This window comes from Schistocerca nitens, chromosome 1 (genome assembly GCF_023898315.1).
Source record: "Schistocerca nitens isolate TAMUIC-IGC-003100 chromosome 1, iqSchNite1.1, whole genome shotgun sequence".
NCBI classification, from domain to species: Eukaryota; Metazoa; Arthropoda; class Insecta; order Orthoptera; family Acrididae; genus Schistocerca; species Schistocerca nitens.
Genome location: NC_064614.1, coordinates 8,716,997 through 8,742,380, shown reverse-complemented (window position 1 = coordinate 8,742,380; position 25,384 = coordinate 8,716,997). Strand labels below are relative to the sequence as shown.

Here is a 25,384-nt window from a genome sequence, read left to right as displayed (position 1 = left end):
GTCAAGAAAGAAGCCATTGCCCCATTTTTCTGATCTCTTCCTTCACACATCGTTTCACAAATGTTGCAGTGCTCCTTTTTAAGATTCGCTTTTTACAGTCGTTCCCCTTGGAATATACAAAAAAAGAGCGTGACTTTGCTATTCAATTTTATCTGATTTTATCTGATGCGTCTTTTTAGGGCGAGGAGATTCACTGGTTTTCCATTGAGAACTCTGAATTTTCCTCTCAGGATCATACCTATAGACGCAAGTTTCAGATCCATTTATAATTTTGGACGTGAAATCCGGATCTGAATGAAGACGAGCCTTCAACTTCCTTCAGACTGACACGTGAATCTCCTTCAGTTCATCACTCAAAACTCTGCGTACTAATGTTGCGCTCATTAGCCTCGTTTGCAAATATCGGTTACAATGGTTCGCACAGAACTGTACTAGATGATAAGCTCTTCCATAGGCACTCGAACAATTATTCGCCCGTTTGAACGAACAATTTTTGCCATTTTTGCACGTTTTCTTTTGTTTTTGAGATTAATGGACGTCCCGAATGTTGCTCGTTTTCTACCGACTCATTTTTGCTTTTAAATTGGTCAAACCACTTGTACAGTCCTCAGAGTTATACCATTATCGCCGTACACCAATAATTTCAACATTTCATGAGTTTCTTTGACACTTTTTTTGCAACTTTAAACAGAACATAATGTTTAGAATCTATGATGCGCTATAGATACGGTAAACAAAACCCCACTCTGCGTGCCTGGGCGCTGACTAACAAGTCCGGACGTATTCCAACTTGGCATTGCCTGTCTCAACAGTTCAGGCTATCGGACAAATTACATCAGCGTCAGCAGTTCACGCTAAAAAATGTGTTCATCATATTTTTTTGATTTTGCAAAAACAGACATAATATCTTATGGGATAACAGCAATCAGTGATTTTATAATGTTACTTAAAATCCGTCTTGATTGCAATTTTTTTTTATTCATATGACCGGTTTCGGTTCATTCAGAACCATCTTCAGATCTGATATTTCAGTTACAGGAGTAACCCGTCCAAATCCTGCAATCAAGACGGATTTTAAGCAACATTACATTTTTTGATGTCATAAGAGGAGAAAACAACAAATAGCAATTTCACAAATTGTCAATTACAAAAAGCGTACAAAAGACACTCGAATCCTCAGTTACTGCAGCTCTCTCCTAAATCCCAAGAAAAGACAAAAGAAAAAGAAGGAAAAAGAAAAAATCGTATCGTATAGTAATGGCATGTTCACAGGCTATAAAACTATTTATTCATAAAATCCACAGTTGAAATGTTGGTCCTGTGGCCATTATGAAATGGTATTCCGCGAAAATTGTACTTCATTACACAAAACTCCTACCTGCACTGCATACTGTTCTCATTGCTGGTTAATCGGCTCGTTGGGTTCTCGGTGCGCTGGATCTCTTGCTGCATTTGATAAGAGCCAAAACCCTCAAAATCGTGACTTGTCGGACGACACTGCACGCTTCCAGTCAGACACTGCCCAGTTTCCGTGTTGTTTCGCCCGCAGAAGAAGTGTAACTTACGTGCTACTATTACGTAATGGCCTTTTGCGAAGTAGCCAACTCCAAATATCCATTGCATGCTGTTTCCTTCGCAATGTTCGCTTGGAAAATGTTCCAGACGAAGCTGCATTCACTAACAGCAGTAATGCCTGTAGAGTCTGAAACTGATTGTCACCGATAAAGCGTGTCATTCGTGTGTGGCCCTCCTGGGTAAAGATCTTTCTGCGACCACTGTTCGTACTTCTTGTTACGTGGCTGTTTCTTGTTTTTCTTGTATCAACGTGGGTTGTCCAAATTAACGTTGATTCATTAACAAATCGGGCCACTCACAGTTTGGTCGTTGGCGCGTTGTAGTATTTATGAGAGTGGTTGGGGAATGAGAAGTGAAGTGGTTAATACCTTCACTGTTCGTACTATCCGCTGTCTCGCGCTGAACTCAAATTTTGACCCTCATAAGCTACAGAGTGTATTCCTGAATGCAGCACTTCCCACCAGAAAGATGTGCCAGGATCAGAAAACACGGTGGATCTCAGTAGGTAATGTCCGCGGGAAAATCTTCTCAGGTATTGTGGAAAGGAAAGTGCGAGTATTAGTTGAGGATAAACTGGATGAAAATCAGTGTGGGTTTAGGCCTCTTAGAGGTTGTCAGGACCAGATCTTTAGCTTACGGCAAATAATGGAGAAGTGTTACGAGTGGAACAGGGAATTGTACCTATGCTTTATAGATCTAGAAAAGGCATATGACCGGGTTCCTAGGAGGAAGTTATTGTCTGTTCTACGACATTATGGAATAGGAGACAAACTTTTGCAAGCAATTAAATGTCTTTACGTAAATAGTCAGGCAGCAGTTAGAGTTGACAGTAAATTGAGTTCATGGTTCAGAGTAGTCTCAGGGGTAAGACAACGTTGCAACCTGTTTCCACTGTTGTTCATTATATTTATGGAGCATATGTTGAACACAAAATAAGCAGTCTCGCATATGCGGATGACTTAGTTGTGATGGCAGATTCGATTGAAAGTTTGCAAAGTAATATTTCACAACTGGATCAGAAATGTAAGGACTATCGTATGAAGATTAGCATCTCCAAAACGAAAGTAATGTCAGTGGGAGAGAGATATAAAAGGATTGAGTGCCAAATAGGAGGAACAAAGTTAGAACAGGTGGACGGTTTCAAGTACATAGGATGCATATTCTCACAGGATGGCAACATAGTGAAAGAACTGGAAGCGAGGTGTAGCAAAGCTAATGCAGTGAGCGCTCAGCTACGATCTACTCTCTTCTGCAAGAAGGAAGTCAGTACCAAGACTAAGTTATCTCTGCACCGTTCTATCTTACGACCAAGTTTGTTGTATGGGAGCGAAAGCTGGCTGGATTCAGGTTACCTTATCAATAAGGTTGAGGTTACAGATATGAAAGTAGCTAGGATGATTGCAGGTACTAGTAGATGGGAACAATGGCAGGAGGGTGTCCACAATGAGGAAATCAAAGAAAAACTGGGAATGAACTCTGTAGATGTAGCAGTCAGGTTGAACAGGCTTAGATGGTGGGGTCACGATACACGCATGGGAGAAGCAAGGTTACCCAAGAGACTCATGGGTTCAGCAGTAGAGGCTAGGAGGAGTCAGGGTAGAGCAAGTAGAAGGTACCTGGATTTGGTTAAGAATGATTTTGAAGTAATAGGTTTAACGTCAGAAGAGGCTCCAATGTTAGCACAGAATAGGGGATCATGGAGGAATTTTATAAGGGGGACTATGCTCCAGACTGAACGCTGAAAAGCATAATCAGTCTTAAATGATGATGATGATGATGATGTCGGCGCTCACTTTCGCCAGCACACCTGGAGGTAGTTTTCAGCCATCTTTCCGACTGGTTTCTTCTCCGATGGCGACAGGCTTCAACGCGCATGCTGTAAGCTCGGCATAATGGAGTGACAAATTGGGAAGGATTCAGTGCTATTAAAAATCAAATTACAGAAAATTGGGATATCACATGATTTTTATTTTTTTCCATGGAATCACAAAATGAAAAAAGAAAAATCAAGAGAATGATTCTGAGAGTCAGTCTACTACCAGTATCGATGACAAAGTTATTTCTAGAGGACCGCAAAAGTCACATCAAACAGTTTTACACGGTCTCACAGTTCTCATGGGATCATACGCAGATGTATTCTCAGGCAACTTTCACCGATTCCATTCGTCTTTTTGCGAAATATTACTCGGTAAATTACAGTACGTGTTGCCTTCCCGGAAACCGATCGTAGACACATCGTCAGCTATCTCAACGGTTTGGCGCCCGCTCGCTTAGGCGCGCCATTGACTGGTACGTAGTTTTCACCAATGACTATCAGCATTAGCGGAAGTTTGTATTTAGTTTTTATGTGTGGGCTGAAAAGTAATGAGCTGTCAATGCAATCAACGCCAGAAGCTCGGTTGCAGATGGGTATTAATATTTAAACAGCAAATTAAGTGATGTAATTTATGTTCCCTCACGCCAAGCCTCGCGGGTGCTGTCTATACAGGTTCTAGCATGATACTGCCCTTACTCGTAACCCGTTCTCACGCACTGAGACCATCTGTCTCATCATGTGACGCGTAAGCTTCTCGCTACATTACAGCGACGTGACTCTTCGTGCACTGAATGTTAAAACGTAGCACTACAAAAATGTAGGCGGTGATGTGGCATAAACGCCACAACGTCGAAACGCAAGAGCTCGTTTCAGACGTTCTGTCACGTTTCTACGGCCATCCATCTTCCTACTCTGATTTCATACTAAAGACTGGCATGCGTCCTCCACTTCACTGCCATGTCTTAGGTCAGCAGTGGAGGCTAACATGACCGCCTCGCACGAATTACACACAACATGCTGTTGTGTTGGCAGAAGAGCCAACACCGTGTTACGAGAGGAGGCCGAAATGCAGGTGTTTTAGCTCGCGCAGGCTGGCGTGAGGAGGGAAGAACTATACTGACTTGAGGTCTGGAACATGACAAGGAATGAGAATTCAGAAAGCGGACGTAATTAGTTTGATACTTAACTTTAATCCATTAATGATGAACGTCGCTCTTGACGGTACATGATTCACAATTTTATCTGTTCAGAATACATTCGTCGTAACTGAGTATGGCGCCTTGCTAAGTCGTAGCAAATGACGTAGCTGAAGGCTATGCCAAACTGTCGTCTCTGCAAATGAGAGCGTATGTAGTCCGAACCATCGCTAGCAAAGTCGGCTGTACAACTGGGGCGAGTGCTATGGAGTCTCTGTAGACTAGACCTGCCGTGTGGCGGCGCTCGGTCTGCAATCACTGATAGTGGCGACACGCGGGTCCGACGTATACTAACGGACCGCGGCCGATTTAAAGGCTAACACCTAGCAAGTGCGGTGTCTGGCGGTGACACCACACGTGCAACACTCAAAAGAGACCAGTCTTCTCCTTTAAGTGAGGAATTTATTTAGCGAACGACCAACAAGTGTGGAAAAGTTCAGATTTTTTATCTTTTTTTTCTTGTACCCGTTCATATAAAGCATATGAGCGCTACCGTAGGACTGTTTCATTGTAGGCGTTCAGTTTCAGTTAGTTTTAGTTCAACCTTGAATGTCTTTCGCAGCGCAACTTAGAGTTGTTGATATTCGGCGAAAAAGTGTCTGAGGGCGGGACGGCTCGCTACCGCTGCCCCACACGTAGTGCAAATAGTTGCAGAGCCCAGATGCGCCGCCGGCCGCTTGTCCGGCAGAGGGAGGGGCGCGTAATGAGCAAAGTTGAGCAGTGCAGTCGGGCTGTGTTTCGGCCCAGTGGTGGGCGGAATCATCAGGATAGTCTGCGAGCCCTCCCACGCATTGTGTCCCTGGCTTACTGCCCACCCCGCCAGCACTAAGCGGACAGAATTTCCAATCGTGCTGTAGCAGTAGGAGGTGATTACGGCAGGCAGACTCACTCACTGTTTGGGACAGTGAAAGATACTCCCACGAATCATTACTCACACTTAAAATATCGGTAACTATTAGCAACGCAAAGAAACGAACTCAGAGTAGAGTAAGGTATAAGCGTCTATCTGGGAATTGCCTAAATAGACTGAAATTTAATGAAACACAGAGTGAGAATCGCATAACGTCACATGCCGTGTTTAACGCAAATTTTGGTAGTCACCGTTCGTATACTCTTTCATTTTCTCACTTGGCTGTTTATATATTTGATGCAAGAACTTAAACTGTTAGTTTACCGAATCAAAAAGTAAACAATAAACGAAAAACTTTCTGTCAACACGTAATATAAGGATACAGGATCCTCACAGCCACGTTCCTTTATATTTCTATCTATTGGAAGCATTACTGATAGTAAAACAGTAAATTGGCTATTTATTTCTTCCTCTACGTTAATAAGCACAGTAATTTGTGTTACCAAGACACCTACAACTTTAGAAAAACGTGTTTAGCAAGCACTACGCAAGAGACTGCCAGCAGCTAGTCTGGCGGTGTGGATTGCCATTCGGTACACAAAACGACGGCTGTGGCTAACATAGCTGATAAGTAGCACACCAGGAATTACGTGTCTGTTATAGCTTGTGGCTGTACCCGCCCTTCCAAGTCTCCCTGATAATGTATTTCAACAATGTAACACAAGATATTTAATTACGAAGAAAGTATGAAAACTGTAACCTGTTATTCACTAATTAATACATTTCTAGTTACTTCATTACTTATTATTACATTACTAATTACTGAATTACCACGTACTACATTACTACTTACCAAATAATGCACAAAAATTTCATCCATTCTGGACTCTTAATCTGAATTAAAAGTATAGAAAATCTGTGCCAGTCGCAAGTATCTTAGTGGTTACACTATCATCTTTGGGTGAAAAGCTTTTTACAATTGAGTTTTTTGTGAAGAGCAATGGCTGCAAACAAAAATCGGTACTACTTTGGAGAAAGAAAATTAATCTAAGAATTTGAAGTAAGCGTCAAAACAGATTGTGGATGAAATAAACTATTGTGACAGACACACATATTGTAAACTTCCGTTCAAATAAAACCATCCTAATAAAAGGAAGATTTTACAAATTTCCTTTCACTCCAGTCATTATGGAGGTTATAAACATTTTAATCTGTATGAAAATACATTTTTTTGAAATCAATAATCAATAATAGTGGCTTAATAATGAAGTGTACGCGTCTCATTACCTTACACCGATGTAACTCCTCCTTTACTGAAAGTTAAAACGTAGCCCTAAACATGTAAGAAGATGTAGGCGGTGATGTGGCATAAACGTCACAACGTCTACACACGAAAGCTTCTTTCATTTCTACGGCCATCCATCTTATAATCTTACATAGTATTATATTCCACTATACTCAATAAATAAGGTTCAATTTTTTTAATGATATAAAGAAAATTCTCTATCATTTGATATGAAATAAGCATCAACTCTCTATAATATACAACAGTAATAATTTTAAAGTTAAACCAAATGTGAGCATTTACTCTAACTTCAGTTTGCTCAAGCCATTAATTAGTAAATACCCTGCAACCGTATACTGATAGTAAATAAGAGTTATGTCTTAGTAATAAGTTTTACCTCTTTAACCACACTGTGTAACCAGAGCTGAATATAAAGAATGAAATAAGAAATATATGACGAAAAGAAATTTTTGGTAATATACTGGGCCGTAATTTTACTAACAAATTTAATTAAAAGTAAACCACTTTATTTCCAGATCAAAAAGACGAAAAAAAATTCAGCAACTACCAGCAGAATTTAATTTACTAGTGCCTTTTTCTTTTGGAAACAAGGCAAATGGTGGTAGAATTGACGAAACATCTATAATAACTTCGAAAGAACTGAGAACAGACTCCCAGGAAAATTTTCTGAAATGCTGACATTAAATCTAAGCCTTAAAACAGTTGTTTAAAGATCATCAATGTGATGTTTAACAATACCTTACAGATTTAAGCTTTAGAAGCCTACAAAATGATTAACAGGTAATTAACATCTGACATCCACTGCAAAGTAAAATACATAACATGTAAAGCATAAAATATAATCAGTTTGTCGAACAGACAAGGCGCCCATTTGGGCTAAAAGAACTTTCTTTTGTTTATGAACAGCACTCAACCTGGTTGGCTTGCTCACTTTTAGGATCTTGCTTTAGCACGGTTAACAGTAAGAGCAACCACTTTACGATTAATCATTTTTTTTACTCAAGACCCTTTTAGTGGGACTCACAATATAATCCTCATGTTTACTCAAGCTATTGTGTAACATATAAATTATTAGTTAACAAGTTTAGAAAAGATTACAACACCAAAAGACGCTGAAAAAAATTTGCAAGCTCGTTGTGTACTGCTTAATTTAGGTAACCCCAGTTAGCGCGGCCAAACCCTGGTGAGAGGCTTCTACACCACTAGTTGAATAGTCCAAAACACACAGTAAAATGACTTAAATGGGATCACCTCAAAGGTTGACAAAAAATGCTTTACAGATGACAGTGGATAATCAGAATGGTAGGGAAGAGAATAGCATTTTCACACAAAGAGTACAGCGACTGGGACTGTAACTGAAAGCTCACCATAATTTCCAGCAAGTAGGAACATAGTCAACCTCCCGATCAATGGCTCCAATTGGTTGAGCACATCCACCGGCCCCCCTCCGTGTGTACAGTCCTTTGGAACTGACTGACAGGAAACCAACACGACACTGCAGTGAACACAGGCATCTTCTGAATTATCCAAATCCAAATAGGTGCCCAAGTAACACACTGAAACAACTTCTACATTGGGTAATGTGTAGGACACAAGTCATCTCGTAAACCGATCTGACTAACATACCACATGCAGCAGCGAACCAAGGATCTGATTGGCTACCAATTCACGGCGGTAATTACCTGCCGACGCCACACAAACGGCTCGGCACCCAGAGAGAGAGAGAGAGAGAGAGAGAGAGATACTCTGGCCACGTTAACTCTCAAATCGACAAGAGAGATCAACTGATATCCAATTGCGCCGCGATGTATCCACACGGCACAGTCACCTTGTCGCTGAGATATGTTGTTGGAATTGATCAAATCCGAAACGCAATTCTTATATCTCGCACATTTCTAATAATCTTCTTTATGTTTGTTTGTAATGACTCCGTATAAGTTTGAAACTAGTATTGCTATTAAGTACCGAGTGCAGTGACCTCTATCTCTGTTTGACAGTTCCTTAATGACAGCTTCCTTACACTTACAACGCCAAAAATTCAGAGTTCATACGGAGTTAGAAATGTGTTGTTGTTGTTGTGGTCTTCAGTCCAGAGACTGGTTTCATGCAGCTGTCCATGCGACTCTATCCCGTGCAAGCTTCTTCATCTCCGAGTAACTACTGCAACCTACATCCTTCTGAATCTGCTTACTGTATTCATCTCTTGGTCTCCCTCTACGATTTTTACCCTCCACTCTGCCCTCCAATGCTAAACTGGTGATCCCTTGATGCCTCAACACATGTCCTACCAACCGACCACTTCGTCTAGTCAAGTTGTGCCACAAATATTTCCGCTCCCCCTAATTCTATTCAATACCTCCTCATTAGTTACGTGATCTGCGCATATAATCTTCAGCATTCTTCTGTAGCACCACATTTCGAAAGCTTCTATTCTCTTCCTGTCCAAACTATTTATCGTCCATGTTTCAAATCCATATATGGGTACAGTCTATACAAATACTTTCAGAAACGACTTCCTGACATTTAAATCTATACTCGGTGTTAACAAATTTCTCTTCTTCAGAAACGCTTTCCTTGCCATTGCCAGTCTACATTTTATATCCTCTTTACTTCGACCATCATCAGTTATTTTGCTCCCCAAATAGGAGAACTCCTTTACTACTTTAAGTGTCTCATTTCCTAATCTAATTCCCTCAGGATCACCCGTCTTAATTCGACTGCATTCCATTATCCTTGTTTTGCTTTTGTTGATGTTCATCTTATACCCTCCTTTCAAGACACTATCCATTCCGTTCAACTGCTCTTCCAAGTCCTTTGCTGTCTCTGACAGAATTACAATGTCATCGGCGAACCTTAAAGTTTTTATTTCTTCTCCATGGATTTTAATACCTACTCCGAATTTTTCTTTTGTTTCCTTTACTTCTTGCTCAATATAAAGATTGAATAACATCGGGAAGAGGCTACAACCCTGTCTCACTCCCTTCCCAACCACTGCTTCCCTTTCGTGCCCCTCGACTCTTATAACTGCCATCTGGTTTCTGTACAAATTGTAAATAGCCTTTCACTCCCTGTATTTTACCCCTGCCACCTTCAGAATTTGAGAGTGTTCCAGTCAACATTGCCAAAAGCTTTCTCTAAGTCTACAAATGCTAGAAATGTAGGTTTCCCTTTCCTTAATCTTTCTTTTAAGATAAGTCGTAAAGTCAGTATTGCCTCACGTGTTCCAACATTTCTACGGAATCCGAACTGATTTTTGTCAAGGTCGGCTTCTACCAGTTTTTCCATTCGTCTGTAAAGAATTCGTGTAAGTATTTTTCAGCCGTGACTTATTAAACTAATAGTACGGTAATTTTCACATCTGTCAACACCAGCTTTCTTTGGGATTTGGATTATTATCTTCTTGATATGTGTGGGTATTTCGCCTGTCTCATACATCTTGCTCACCAGTTTTGTCATAGCTGGCTCTCCCAAGGCTATCAGTATTTATAATGGATTGTTGTCTACTCCCGGGGCCTTGTTTCGACTTAGGTCTTTCAGTGTTCTGTCAATTTTTTCACGCAGTATCACATCTCCCATTTTATCTTCACTTATGTCCTCTTCCATTTCCGTAACATTGGCCTCAAGTAGATAGCCCTTGTATAGACCGTCTATATATTCCTTCCACGTTTCTGCTTTCCCTTCCTTGTTAAGAACCGGTTTTCCATCTGAGCTCTTGATATTCATACGTTTCTCTTTTCTCCAAAGGTCTCTTAAATTTTCCTGTAGGCAGTATCTATCTTACCCCTTGTGATATATGCCTCTACATCCTTACATTTGTCCTCTAGCCATCCCTGCTTAGCCATTTTGCACTTCCTGTCGATCTCATTTTTGAGACTTTTGTATTCCTTTTGCCTGCTTCATTTACTGCATTTTTATATTTTCTCCTTTCATCAGTTAAATTCAACATCTCTTCTGTTACTCAATGATTTCTACTAGCCCTTAGCTTTTCACCTATTTGATCGTCTGCTGCCTTCACTATTTCATCTCTCAAAGCTACCTATTCTTCTTCTACCGTATTTCTTTCCCCTGTCCCTGCCAATCGTTCCCCAATGCTCTCCGTGAAACTCTCTACAACCTCTGGTTCTTTCAGTTTATCCAGCTCCCATCTTCTTAAATTCCCACCTCTTTGCAGTTTCTTCAGTTTAACTAATAAAATTAAGTAATAAAATTTATTTTAAATGGTATCAGTTTACTAGGAAAAATTATTCGAAGTTTCACACAGCATCTGATCTGCTCAGCAGTGAACCAGTCCCAGTGTGCCAAGACCTCGGACTGTTTGAACGTTAGAGGCAGTCAGTATCCTAAGACACAGTGACACATGGAACAATGGCCGTCAGTAGTTGTCGTAACTTCCTACCTGCTAATTATTCCCACACAGGAGCTAGTCAATCCATCTGGAAGTACAGTGTGTTTGAAACTGGGCTTTGAAAACTGTGTTTTGCACAGAGAGTAATGAATGCTCTAACTATCTAAATACATACAACTGCATTGGAACAGGTACTTCCTTACATCACTGATACACAGGTGGCCAGTCGCTTTAGTGAGACCTCCGCCTATGAGAGAGGTGAACGTGCAACAACCACCCACAGACGGCAAGTGCCAGCACTAACAATGAGAGTATATAAAGCATATCGGAGGGACGTAGAAATCAGCGCAGTCCTTGTTGTAATGGAGCGATTTACCTGAGGTCCAAAACTGCATAATCATTGGCTTTCGGGTCAAGGGTGGAGGTATCTCCGAAATGACTAAGTCTTTAAATAGTTCGTGCGCCGCGGTGGTTAAAGCATATCGTGTGTGACAAAATGGCGCTATTCCAAATGGAAGTCGAGGCCACTGTGGTGCACCACAGGCCGTGGATTAAAGGGTTGAACGACGGCTCCGGTAGTGGGTACGGGCGATGAAAGGGCAATCGCCGAGCAACTGTCCACCCAGATCAACCGAGGGCTTGTCAACAGTGGCTCCTCAATGACCGTCCTCCGAACGTTTCTGCGTGTGGGCTTTCGTACCAGGCGCCTAGTTCACGCACCCATACTGACTTTCGTTCGAAGGTGGTGAAGGCTGGATTTTGCAGCCCCATTCCGTTAACTGGACGTCCATTGAGTGGCAACAGGTGTTGTTAGGTAAATCATATTTTATGCACCATCGGAGAGATTGGCGCTGGCTTGTACAGCGTGAAACGACTGAAAAAAAAAAAAACACCCTGCAACAATCGCTGGAAGTGACCTGTCCGGAGGAGGGAGCGTTATGGTCTGGGGAATGTTTACGTGGCATTCCGTGGGTGAGCTCGTCGTTCTGAAAGACACGGTGGATCATCACAGGCACGCATCTATCCTAGGCGACCATGTCCTCACCTACATGCAGTTTTTTTTTCTCCACGCGGTGGCATCTTCCAGCAGGACAAAGCATCGTGTCAAACAGCTCGCAGTTCACTTGCACCAGTATGAGTTTATTCTACTCCACCGGTCACCAAACTGCCCGGATTTAAGCGAGACGGAGAATCTGTGAGACCACCTCGATCGGGCTGTACGTGCCATACGTGCTCAACCGAGAAACCTGGCGCAGCTGGAGACGACCCTGGAGTCGGCAGGGTTCCACGTCGCTGCCGGCACCCTCCAGAACCTCGCTGACCTTCTTCCTGCACGACACGCAGCGCAGCATGTCGCGCTGCAAGATGTGATTATTCAGGCTTTTGACACGTGGTCACTTTAATGTGACTGGACAGTGTAAAAGCACGCTTTGTACATACTGTAAAACACGGAGATTTTGATATTTTAACTCTGTTGCAAACAAGTATTCACTAGTAGCCTCTTTAATCAGATTTTCTGCTGTGTAGCAGTTTCAATAGTCAATGCTATAATTAGGCCGAGTCACCACAGTACGTTGCATACCCATTCAGTTGTACTGTGAGAAAATAAATTAATACAATGCTTACATATTGCCTAGAATGGGGGAAGCCCACGAACTTGGTGTTCATTTAGAAGTTGCTCGCCGGCCGAAGTGGCCGCGCGGTTCTGGCGCTGCAGTCTGGAACCGCGAGACCGCTACGGTCGCAGGTTCGAATCCTGCCTCGGGCATGGATGTGTGTGATGTCCTTAGGTTAGTTAGGTTTAACTAGTTCTAAGTTCTAGGGGACTAATGACCTCAGCAGTTGAGTCCCATAGTGCTCAGAGCAATTTGAACCATAGAAGTTGCTCATGAATACAGATCAATTTTTTACAAATCACGTACTCTTTTTAAGCATTCTCCTTCTTGGGATAGAACGTCATGTGCAATTCCTTTTCTAACAGTTGCATGTGATGTATCGTCCACTTGAAGCTTGTAATTATATTTCACAGCAGATCTACCTCCATTATTCTCCTCACCTCCTATCTCCAAAAGCCGCACACATATACAGAACTTACGACACTGTCCATTCGATCAGTATCAATCACTTTTTAACAATAATATTACACACAGAGTACTGTTCATTATTTCACTACATGCATACTACTTTCTGCTACATACCAAAATATCAGCAGAAATAATTGATGCAAACCATTTCTCATACTAGTATTTCGTGAGAACCTGCTTACCACTCGCTGTGTGTCTACCGACTGATTGATAAGCTGTTTTTGGTGGGGGCGATACCTTCCCGCTCGTTTGCATGTCACCGGTACATCCGATCCAAAGATATGTAACTTTCAACTCTACTCGAGTGAGATTTTATACAATAGTGTACAATATTGATTTGTCATATGTATTATTAGATAACTCTGCTGTTACTTGAAATAAAACGAAAAAAGTTACATTACAATCATAAAATGTCTCGAATACTATTTTAAATTGCTTTAGTAAGTTTTTAAAAATTTACGTAAATATAGATGTGAGAAAAAATACTACTGTCCTTTGCTTATAGTTGTATTTAGTGTAGATATGTTACAGTGCCTATTATAATTGGTGTATATGGCGACTGATCAATATTATTAACAATTGGTATACCTGACAGATCGTTCCTATGAATAAATAATAAAAAAGAGTTCTCACAATGACTACTATTACTAAGTCTCTTCGCACTACATTCTGCAGGGCTTTTACTCAAAGTGCAGTTAATTACACAGCGTTCAAGAGGCACTTTGAAGCTGAAGCTATCGATACATATCAGCATATATTTTTGTATTTATTTGCAAGTGGTAATCAAAGACCGTCTTCTTTTTTTCGTTACCTGTGGCAGCAGCACGTATTACTAATTAACTAATAAAGAGAATGTGCTCACATGGACTGTCTTGAGTCACAGGCCGACGTATCCACGCGTTTATATGCGGACCTCCACGTCCAACAGATCGCTCGCCTCATGTCACTCAACAACGTAATTGCACCTGCGACTCACCGGTCGCCATTGCTAGGATAAAGTGCACCGCCAAGTCTCAGGAGTAGATAAGTACGTGGCTGTGACTATCAGGCAGCGCGGAGAATCTGCAGCCAGTCTGTTTCGTGTCCCCAGGTTCAAATTGTTCAAATGGCTCTGAGCACTATGCGACTTAACTTCTGAGGTCATCAGTCGCCTAGAACTTAGAACTAATTAAACCTAACTAACCTATGGACAGCACACACGTCCATGCCCGAGGCAGGATTCGAACCTGCGACCGTAGTGGTCACGCGGTTCCAGACTGTAGCTCCTAGAACCGTACGGCCACTCCGGCCGGTCGTGTCCCCAGGAAGAGTGACGACCTCCACTCGGCCGGCCTCTGTTTGGTGAGCGCTGCCTGGACGATGTTTGCTACCAAGTGTCTCATGTGGATGATCATTGAGTGTACGGTGTGTTGCAAGCAGCCTGGCGTGGTTGTCTGGCGGCTCTCTGCTTCTTTCTGTCTCGGTGTCCTCTAGCAAGGCAACAGCCTATGCTTTGGTGCTGTACGTGCCACTGACTGGAGAGTGATGCATGGATCCAGTGTGCTGCCGTGTTTCACAAGCAGAAGTATGTTGCAGGTAGCCTGGAGGGGCTGTCCAGCGGCTCTCCACAATCTGATAGCTTGATGTCCTCTAGCAATTGCCTCCGCTACGGCATGGCATGTACTACTGAGTGGTGAGAGGTGTATGGACCCCGTGTGACAAGTGGATGACCATAGGTCCATTCCACTTGTTGAAAGCAACCTGAAGTGGCTGCCCAGCAACTCCCTACAGTCTACTGGCTTGCTACCCTCTAGGAACGCCACCACCTCTGCTGCGCCACTACACGTGCTGCTGACTGGCGAGTGGCACATAGACCCAGTGTGCCGCCTCATGCTTGTGCCACCACAGGTCACAAGTGGATAACTGTGGGTCTGTTCTGCGTGTTGCAGGTGGCCTAGAGTTATTGGCAGCTCTCGATGGCCTGCCACCTGCGTTGCACCACTGCACATGCTTCTGACTTGTGAGCAGTGCGTGGACCCAGTGTGCCAGTACACGTGACAAGCGGATGAGTGTGTCTCTTCCACGTGTTCCAGGCAGCTTGGAGTGTCTGCCTGGTGGCTTTCTACGACCTGCCAGCTTGATGGCGTCTAGCAACACGACCACCTCTGCTGCGCTGCTTCATGACTGGGGTCTGGGGCCTGAACCATGCGTGGCACCATCTGTGAGCAGTGGACGATCGTGTTTGTATTTCGTATGTTGCAGGCGGCCTGGAATGGCTGTCCCCTCTGCCTGCTGGCTCCGTGCCTTCTGGCAACACAACCACCTTTGCTTGGCCGCTTCATGTGCAGTATCTGGACTACGTGCATCACCAAGTGCCACAGGAGAACAACCTCGTCCCTGTTCCGTGTGTTGCAGGCAGCCTGGAGTGGCTGTCCGGCGGCTCCCCGCGGCCTCTCAGCCTGCTGGCCCCCGGCAACACGACGGCCGCCACTGTGGCGCCGCTGCACGTGTCGCTGACTGCGGAACAGTGCGTGGACCAGGCGCGCCGCCACGTGTCGCAGGCCGAGCTGCTGGACAGGGGGCGCCCGCTGGCCAGCGAGTTCGAGCTGGTCGCCTTCTCGCACTTCACGCTGAGCCGCGTCTACCCCGTCGAGCTGGCGCTCGGGAAGCGCGTCGTCGAGAAGCCCATCGGCTTCCGCAAGCTGGACCTGCTGGAGGCTCTTATGCAGGTCAGCGTACTGGAGATCAGAAATGAGCTCCGTGTACCCGCCTTAAATTCGCCCGAGAGTCCTGTAACGTCATCCCCGAACTTGTCGTCTCCGTGTTTCCGTAGACTCGACTCGCGCGTCTCCGCTCCAGACCACTCGTCACCTTAGTGTGTTGTCGGGCCTAGGTGGACACGACTCGCTCAGAAATGAGTGCGAATACACGAGTCCGCGGAGTCGCGGCATTCCCGCTACATTCGCAACCGTTTTGAAACACATTTCCGCCATTAAACTGCAAATTATAATTCTTTTACTTCACACAACAATCACGATTTCGGCCGGCCGCAGTGGCCGAGCGGTTCTAGGCTCTTCAGTCCGGAACCGCGCGACCACTACGGTCGCAGGTTCGAATCGTGCCTCGGGCATGCCTGTGTATGATGTCCTTAGGTTTAAGTAGTTCTAAGTCTAGGGGACTGATGACCACAGATGTTAAGTCCCATAGTGCTCAGAGCCATTTGAACCAATCATGATTTCGACTTTATAGCCATTCTCAAAAGCAAATTAAAGTGTCAGAAAATGGCCCATTTCTTCTTAGAATAGCACTTGCAAACTACGTCATCAGTTATTTGATGGAAGACAGTTATATACCAGTATAACGACTGATCGATTCACAGTGCATACCGTTCTGTTTAGACGTACCAATATGTATATAAAACTTTTTGGAAGACTGCTTTAAATTTATTTTAATATCTATTCAGAGAATGTCTAACAATTACGTTGACATACATACACTTCCGTGGCGTTACCGACTTTGTAATGACAGCACTAGCAAACATGAAATGAGGATGTGGTCAATCAGTAATCATCATTAATTATTGAACTACATTACAGAAATGAGTCATAAACTAAACAACTTGCTTGTAGCATATAAACGCAAGTTGCAATGCCAAATGAAAACCGAAATAAAGCCCTTTTGTGTCACGGGGATTTAACAGTGCCGTTACTCTCCGTTTTCGTTTGATGCAACACGTTTTCTCATGGTGAAGCTGGAATAAACAAGAATACGACAATTTTATCTGCGCTGAACGAAATTTGTGTATTTTTCGTCTGAAGCGTGGACTCTACCGTGAAACGTATTCCAGATATCACGCCTCATCTAATGGAACACATTTGCAATTGTGCACTTTGCATCAATTAATTTTCATCTTACACCCTCCACAGTCTCCCAAAATACAGCTTCGTTAAAGGCCACCTGATCCAAACAATCGGACATTTCGCCTTGTCACTTTGCTTCTTTACAGAGGCAAGACTGCGTGCGCATATTTCGCACTAACAATAAAGCACGCCTATCCCTACACTCCTTGCACGGTTCAGTAAGAGGGAACGAGTCGACGAGTACGAAGCGACTGCAGCGCCATCGTTGTCACACGTGTCATACTCGGGGAACTACAGCGGGTACGAAAGAACTCCTTAGCACTGTTGTAACAGTGGTGTCTTTATTTGTGAATTACGCAACCCGAGCATTAGATCCGTACTCTCCTTGTTCCTGATCCCTACAGCATGCCTCTGCCCTCGTGGTATAGTTCTGCTGTCTCCTAGAGATGCAATGGCCAATCAGATTATCGTGACCATCTGAGTCCAGGGTAACCATTGTTTACAGCGTAGACAGCGGTTGGAAAGTGGGGAAAGATGCAAGGCAGCGGACGACATTTCGCACTCGTAACCATATCGATCGAACCATATTGTAACAGTGTTAACCACAGCTGTTCAAGAGTGAGTGGCAGAGTGTTGATACAATGAGCATGGCAGTTCAAGTGGGCCCACAGACCCTTCAGTTGTGCTACAATCAATCCAGTTTAGTGCCAAAGAAGTTTGTAGTCTTTGTCATAACCCTCAAGCGATATTTGTATACGTTTAGTTGTATGGAAATATGTATTATCCTGTCAAAGGGTTCCACTTTGCTGAGACGAAAATAATTTGCATGGTCGAGCTCGTAACCGTATTGATCAACAGTATCACATCGATTAATTGTCTCAGATAATAACACAAAACCATTTTCTAGAGCAACACGCAGCCTACGACGGTCTGTTTTCTTCACAAAACTGATTGTATAGTATCTGATCTCCGACTTATTTTTGACAATATACAGTACGCTAACATCAATCCATTTTGTGAAACAGAAAACAAGACTCACAGGTGAAAGTTAGCTGTCATCCACTGACAAGAGATACGGTTCAGTACTATCCAAGAGAGTCATTTTTTCAATCGATATGACGTTACTAGCACACTGACAGCGTCAGTCTGCTTTTGTGTCCTGTAAAAAAGAAAAAAAATGAAAGGACGTTCAAGTTGTAGCACGCTGTTGCCTATAAGCTCATTAGACGCAGTACACTAACTGTCACAGGACAAGTACGCGGAGGTAATCGACTGTTTCGTTGACAAGGAACATTTCTGTCATAGAATTTAATCTATTTAGGGAAACGTAAATGTTGGTGAAAGGCTGGGATTCTGACATCGCTCCCCGCAGCTCGTGGTCGTGTGGTAGCGTTCTCGCTTCCCGCTCCCGGGTTCCCGGGCTCGATTCCCGGCGGGGTCAGGGATTTTCTCTGCCTCGTGATGACTGGGTGTTGTGTGATGTCCTTAGGTTAGTTAGGTTTAAGTAGTTCTAAGTTCTAGGGCACTGATGACCATAGATGTTAAGTCCCATAGTGCTCAGAGCCATTTGAACCATTCTGACATCGCTCCTCCTAAACGTGCCATAATCTTGGCTCGATCTGGAATATTATACAGGGTGTCCCAAACATGCAGAGCCAAAACTACAATGAACCCTGAACCGGTTATTTTGAGATAAGAACCAATGGTCACAAACGAAAATCTCAGGTTGCATGAAGTCTTAAAACAGCTGTCTGTCTGAGACTTGTGTTTGTAATAAACGATACTAATGTGCGCTGCGTTGACATTGCTTGCACTAGCTAGAAAGCATACACAATCGTCTGTTGTGGGTCCATGGCAGAGTGTGTTAATTCCACGATTCTTTGTGGAAAATGGAACATTACTGGTCATAGGAACTTGCAGATAAGGATTCAACAGTTCTCAAAAAGTTCCTCGTGACAAGTAGCGGACGTGTTCATGTACTTTCACTGGCCTACTTTTAGCTGAAGTTCACAAAAATTAAAAGTATTCCAGGTCTACATGACTTTAACACAACATCAACTCACTCTCCACAGACGCTCGGCGTGTAGAAAAGAAATGCCTTAAATAGCGCACCTCTTGCCACTACTTAAAGGGATGTGACGTCACAAACAGAGTACAAAAATGTGTTTAAGAAGAGAGTTAATCTACCTGAAGATTAGCACTATTTTAATTTGTGCTAGTATTAACTTATAAGAGATTTACTGCTCCTCATTAAATTTATGTGAATGAGTATTAATGTGGTAGCGACCGTACTTGAATCCACGATTATTTCCACACAAATGTCTGCCATTTTAGGAAAATAAAACAAATTTCTGTGAAGTTTAATACGATTAAGAATTTGCACCTAAAGTGTTTCATCCCAGAAGAATATTCGTGACGATTCCCAAACTGGTTGTAGATCTTGCGAGTCTGCAATATTTCCCAATTCATGGAGAATTTCATATTATGACTTACATTTTTGTTATATTATTGCAGTTGTTGTGTTTGCATTACAGTTACATCAGTAAAATATTTACTTCTTCCGTCCAGCGGCTGCTGAAGTGAATGTTACTTTACGAAACAATCTTTTGATTGAATTTGAATATTGTGCAACAGCTTTATTTGTCAATATTTGATTCAGTTTTGGAATCAGTTAAATGATTTGGTCTCCCATGAAACCTATGGTCATATTATGGTCCTTAGTTGGTAGCAAAATATGAGGTAACATATTAAAGCGATTTCAACATTCGAAATATGGTTTTCTTGCAGAATCGTAAAAAAAATCGAAAATATTGGATTTGTAGCTATCAGCAATATTGTTGTTGTTGTTGTTGTTGTGGTCTTCAGTCCTGAGGCTGGTTTGATGCAGCTCTCCATGCTACTCTATCCTGTGCAAGCTTCTTCATCTCCCAGTACCTACTGCAACCTACATCCTTCTGAATATGTTTAGTGTATTCATCTCGTGGTCTGCCTCTACGATTTTTACCATCCACGCTGCTCTCCAATACTAAATTGTTGATTCCTTGATGCCTCAGAACATGTCCTACCAACCGGTCCCTTCTTCTTGTCAAGTTGTGCCACAAACTCCCCATCTCCCCAATTCTATTCAATACCTCCTCATTAGTTATGTGATCTACCCATCTAATCTTCAGCATTCTTCTGTAGCACAACATTTCCAAAGCTTCTATTCTCGTCTTGTCCAAACTATTTATTGTCCATGTTTCACATCCATACATGGCTACACTCCATACAAATACTTACAGAAACGACTTCCAGACACTTAAACCTATACTCGATGTTAACAGATTCCCCTTCTTCGGAAACTCTTTCCTTGCCATTGCCAGTCTACATGTTATATCCTCTCTACTTCGACCATCATCAGTTATTTTGCTCCCGAAATAGAAAACTCCTTTACTACTTTAAGTGTCTCATTTCTTAATCTAATTCCCTCAGCATCACCCGACATAATTCGACTACATTCCGTTATCCTTGTTTTGCTTTTGTTGATGTTCATCTTATGTCCTCCTTTCAAGACACTGTCCATTCCGTTCAACTTCTCTTCCAAGTCGTTTGCTGTCTCTGACAGAAGTACAATATCATCGGCGAACCTCAAAGTTTTTATTTCTTCTCCATGGATTTCAATACCTACTCCGAATTTTTCTTTTGTTTCCTTTACTGCTTGCTCAATATACAGATTGAATAACATCGGGGAGAGGCTACAACCCTGTCTCACTCCCTTCCCAACCACTGCTTCCCTTTCATGCCCCTCGACTCTTACAACTGCCATCTGGTTCCTGTACAAATTGTAAATAACCTTTCGGTAGAGCATACTAGAGATCAGAAATGAGCTCCGTGTACTCTCTTTAAATTTGCTAGAAAGTCCTGTGTCGTCATTACTGAACTCGCGTCTCCGCGTGCCCATAGATTCGACTCCAAAGTCTTCACTTCAGCCCACTCGTCTGCTCTTGGATCCAAGTGGACACGAATCGTTCAGAAAGGAGAGCGGTACACGAGTCCGCGAACTCGCGGCGCTCTCGCTAAATACCCAACCGTTGACAAAAAATTTCCGTCATTAAATTGCAAATTATTGTTCATTTATTTCGGCTTATCAGCCATTCTCAAGAGCAAGCTGAAATGTCGCAAAAGTCTTTTCTCTTCTGAGAGTAGCTCTTGCAATTAAAGTTCTCAATTATTTGCTGGAAGCAAATTATGTACCAGTATGACGACTGATCCGTTAACAGCCAATACCGCGCTGTTTACACATACATTTATGTAGATAAAATTTTTCGAAAACTGCGGTAAATTCATGTTTTAACTAAAGCTCAGTCTTGATCACAATACTTATGTCCCAATAACATAGGTGACCGGTTTCGGTTATATTTATATAACCATCTTCAGACCCATGGCTTCCTTGGAGGATGGTAGGTGAAGCTCTCCTCAGCTGCTACGAAGTCACCTGACTTGATCACTGTATTCCAAAAATGTTTCCCAAAATTGCGGTAAATTTATTTTAATATTTAATATCTATTCACAGAATGTCTAACAAGTACGTTGACAGATACACACTTTTGAGGCGTTACCGAATCTGTAACGACAGCACCAGAAATCATCACATGAGGTAGAAGTTCAATACCTAAATGGTGATTTATTTATGTAAAACCTTCTCGGTATTCTTGCCGCGTCACTTCTGGATGAAATCTCGAGCTTTCGACGATTACCTCCATCGTCATCGTCAGGAGCAACTGACTGTCTTCACTGCTGCTGTGGTAGCCTCTATGTAGCCCGTGGACGGCTTCTGATTGGTCGGCTTCTGATTGGTCGGCGATTACGTACTGCTGTCGCAGACGGTGTCACTGTATGCGCCGGTGGCGCCACCGCTTCCGTTTGAACGTAAACTTTGGAAGGAACGTCTCTGCTGCTTCTCTGCATCGAGCGCTCGTTTCCACGCACAGCTCAGATGGTACCCGCTATCGCGGTTAAAGTTCTTTTGGCTCATTCTTATTTCAACAGCCTCCTTAATAACAGAATCCCGGTACGTGGAGGCATGGGACAGAATTTTTGTTTCAGGGAACAATATTTTATGTTTGTTCGTGAGGCTAGGCTCCGCAGTTGCCGCAATTGGTGATTTATTATTAAACTAAAGTACAGAAATGAACGATAAGCTACACAACTCGCTTGTAGCCCATAAACGCAAGTTGCCATAATCGAATGAATATAGAAATAAAGCCTCTTCTTTCCCAGGGATATAACAGGGACGTTACCCTCAGTTTTCGTTTGACGCAACACATGTTTTCTCATGGTGGAAGTGGAATAAACAAGGAAACAGCAATTTTTGTGGTGTTGAACGAAATCTCTGTATTTATCGTCTGAAGCGTGGACTATAGTGTGAAACTTATTCCAGATATCACGCCTCCTCTAATGGCACACAATTCAAATTGTTTATTTTGCGTCAGCTGAGTTTCCTCCTACACCCGCCACAGTCTAACAAAACACAGCTTCGGAAATGGCCACCTGATCCAAACAATCGGTCATTTCTCCTTGTCACTTTGCTACTTTACTCGTACAGCAGCAGGATCGTGTGCGCAGCTTCAATACTAAGGACAAAGCACGACTTACCTCACACTCCCGGCACGGTTCAATAAGAGGGAACGAGTCGACGAGTACGAAGCGACCGCAGCGCCATCGTTGTCACACGCGTCATACTGGCGAAACTACAGAAGGAACGAAGGTAACCCCTTAGCACAGACGTAACAGCCGCGCCTTTATTTGTGAATTATGCAACCCGAGCGTTAGAACCGTACTCTCTTCGTTCCTGATCTCTACAGCAAACGCCGGTCGAAGTGGCCGTGCGGTTAAAGGCGCTGCAGTCTGGAACCGCGAGACCGCTGCGGTCGCGGGTTCGAATCCTGCCTCGGGCATGGATGTTTGTGATGTCCTTAGGTTAGTTGGGTTTAACTAGTTCTAAGTTCTAGGGGACTAATGACCTCAGCAGTTGAGTCCCATAGTGCTCAGAGCCATTTTTTTCTACAGCAAACCTCCGCGCTCCTATTATGGCGCTGCGGCCTCCCAGAGATACACTGACTAGTCAAATTATCCTGACCATCTGCTTGAATCCAGGGTAATCAATGTTTACAGCATAGACAGCGGCTGGAAGAGTTAGAAAAGATCCAGGCAGCGGCTGGCAGGTCGGACTCTTAAACATATCGATCAAGCCCCGTTGTAACAGTGCTCACCACAGCTGTTCGAGAGTGAGTGGCAGAGTGTTGATACAACGAGCTTGACAGTTGAAATAGGTCCACAGATCTTCAGTTGTGTTGCAATCGAGGCAATTTAGAGCCAAAGAAAAAGTCTTTTATAATAACCCTCAAGCGATATTTGTTTACGTTTAGATGTATCGAAATATGTACTAGGTCTACAACTTTGCTTCCACCTTTTTTTGTCGTAAGTTCGGAGCTTTATTCTGAAAAACTTACAAAAAAATTATGATTCATAGTACTGCCCATCGCTGGCCACTACATTCTCCCATTTTACGGTTAGCATACGAATCTCTTGGTTGAAGAACTGGGCGTCTTTTGTGGGGATCCACGAATCGATTCAATTTTACACTTGTTCATATGATCGGAAGTGCTGGTCACCCAGACTGTCTGCCACTGATCGTAAAAGAAGGTAGTCAGAGGGAGCAACGTATTGAGAATACGGCGGGAGGGATAGGACTTCTCATTTCAACGATTCCATGTATATTTTGACGGGTTTTGCGACATGGGGTGGAGCGCCGACCTGCTGCAAAATTACCTTTACGTATCTATCGCTGTGTTTTGGCCCTTTGTGTTTCTTCAGAGCTGGGCTGGAACGCATCAATTGCTTTCGATAATGATGTCCTGTGACTGTCTTCGTCTGTTTCAGTAGCAACGAAAACGTTCTGTCTTTCACCTCCATGCCGGTCTTCGACATGAAAATCACCGTTCTTAAGGCGTTGCAAACATTCTCTGCACGTTCTTCCACTAATAGTTCCCTCACCATTGCTCTTACCAAGGATTTTAGGAGCCACAGCCGCAGATTTCTTCATGTTAAAGCAGAAAATTAAAACATCCCTCAAATGGCGAGAAATGGGTACGTAAGTTGAGATACTTAATCGAGAAAAGCCTTATGATGCAATCAGAAATCGACTAATATTTTTATGGCATTATGTTTACAGATGACTAAGCTTATTGTATTTACACCTATGACCAACTACCTGAACCCCACTTGCCGCTACTGCCGTCTATTGCAAAACGGCGGAAGCAAAGTTGTAGACCTAATATCATAATCTTGTCAAAGAGTTCAATTTTATTGAGACGAAAATAATTTGCATGGTCGGGCTCGCAACCGTATTGACCAACAGTATCACACCAATTGTCTAAGAAAATTTTCTAGAGCCATAGACAATCTACAATACTATGTTTTCTTCCCAAAACTGTTTGTATAGCATTTGATCTCTGACTTATTTTTGGAAGGATACAGTACACTAACATCAGTCCATTTTGAGAAACAGAAAACAAAAATCGCTGGTGAAAGTTAACCGTCATCAAATGACAACAGCTACGGTTAGCACTATCCGGCAGATTCGTTTTCTTAAATCGATATCACATTACTACCATACTCAGTCTGCTTTTGAGTCCCGTGAAAAAGGAAAAAAAGGGCGTTCAAGTTGTAGCGTTCTGTTGACTATAAGTTGAGTATAAGAGCACCAACTTTCACAGGACAAGTGCACGTAGATAATCGACTGTTTCGTTGACGAGTAACCGTTCTACCATAGGACTTGATCCATTTAGGAAAACCTAAATGTAGGTGAACAGGCTGGGATTCTGACATCGCTCCTCCCTCCTGGTTCGGCCTGGAATATTATGCAGGGTGTTCCAAACACGTAGAGTCAAAATTACACAGAAGCCTAAACTGGTTATTTTGAGATAAGATACCAATGGTCTCAAACGAATACCTCATTGTGTCACGAAGTCTTGAAATAGCGTTCCGTGAGAGATTTGTGTTTGTGTAATTAACGATACTACTGTGTGCTGCATTGACGTCGCATTCACTAGCTCGAGAAAGCATACAATCGTTTGCTTGTTATCTGTCCGTGGCAGAGTGTGTTGATTTTCTGTGGAAAATGGAGCATTACTTGTCACAGGAATTTGGAGACAATGATTAAACACTTCTCAAAGAGACGCTCGTGATAGGCACCAGACTCATTTATGCACTGTTGCTAACATACTTTAGCTCACGTTCACAAAAATTAAAAGTTTTCGGTTCTAAATGAATTTATCACAATATCAGCTTATTCTCTAGTGACGCTCGGTGTGTAGGAATGCATTAAATAGC

General features: G+C 42.9%; 1 protein-coding gene across 1 annotated transcript in view; it reads left to right on the top strand.

The window, feature by feature from the left end:
* Positions 1–25,384, top strand: part of LOC126240266 (chondroitin sulfate N-acetylgalactosaminyltransferase 2-like) — a 138,693-nt gene that overhangs the window by 77,684 nt on the left and 35,625 nt on the right. The window contains exon 5 of the mRNA XM_049947912.1: positions 15,414–15,880. Coding sequence (XP_049803869.1) covers positions 15,414–15,880 — 467 coding nt within the window. The remainder of the gene's footprint in view (positions 1–15,413; positions 15,881–25,384) is intronic.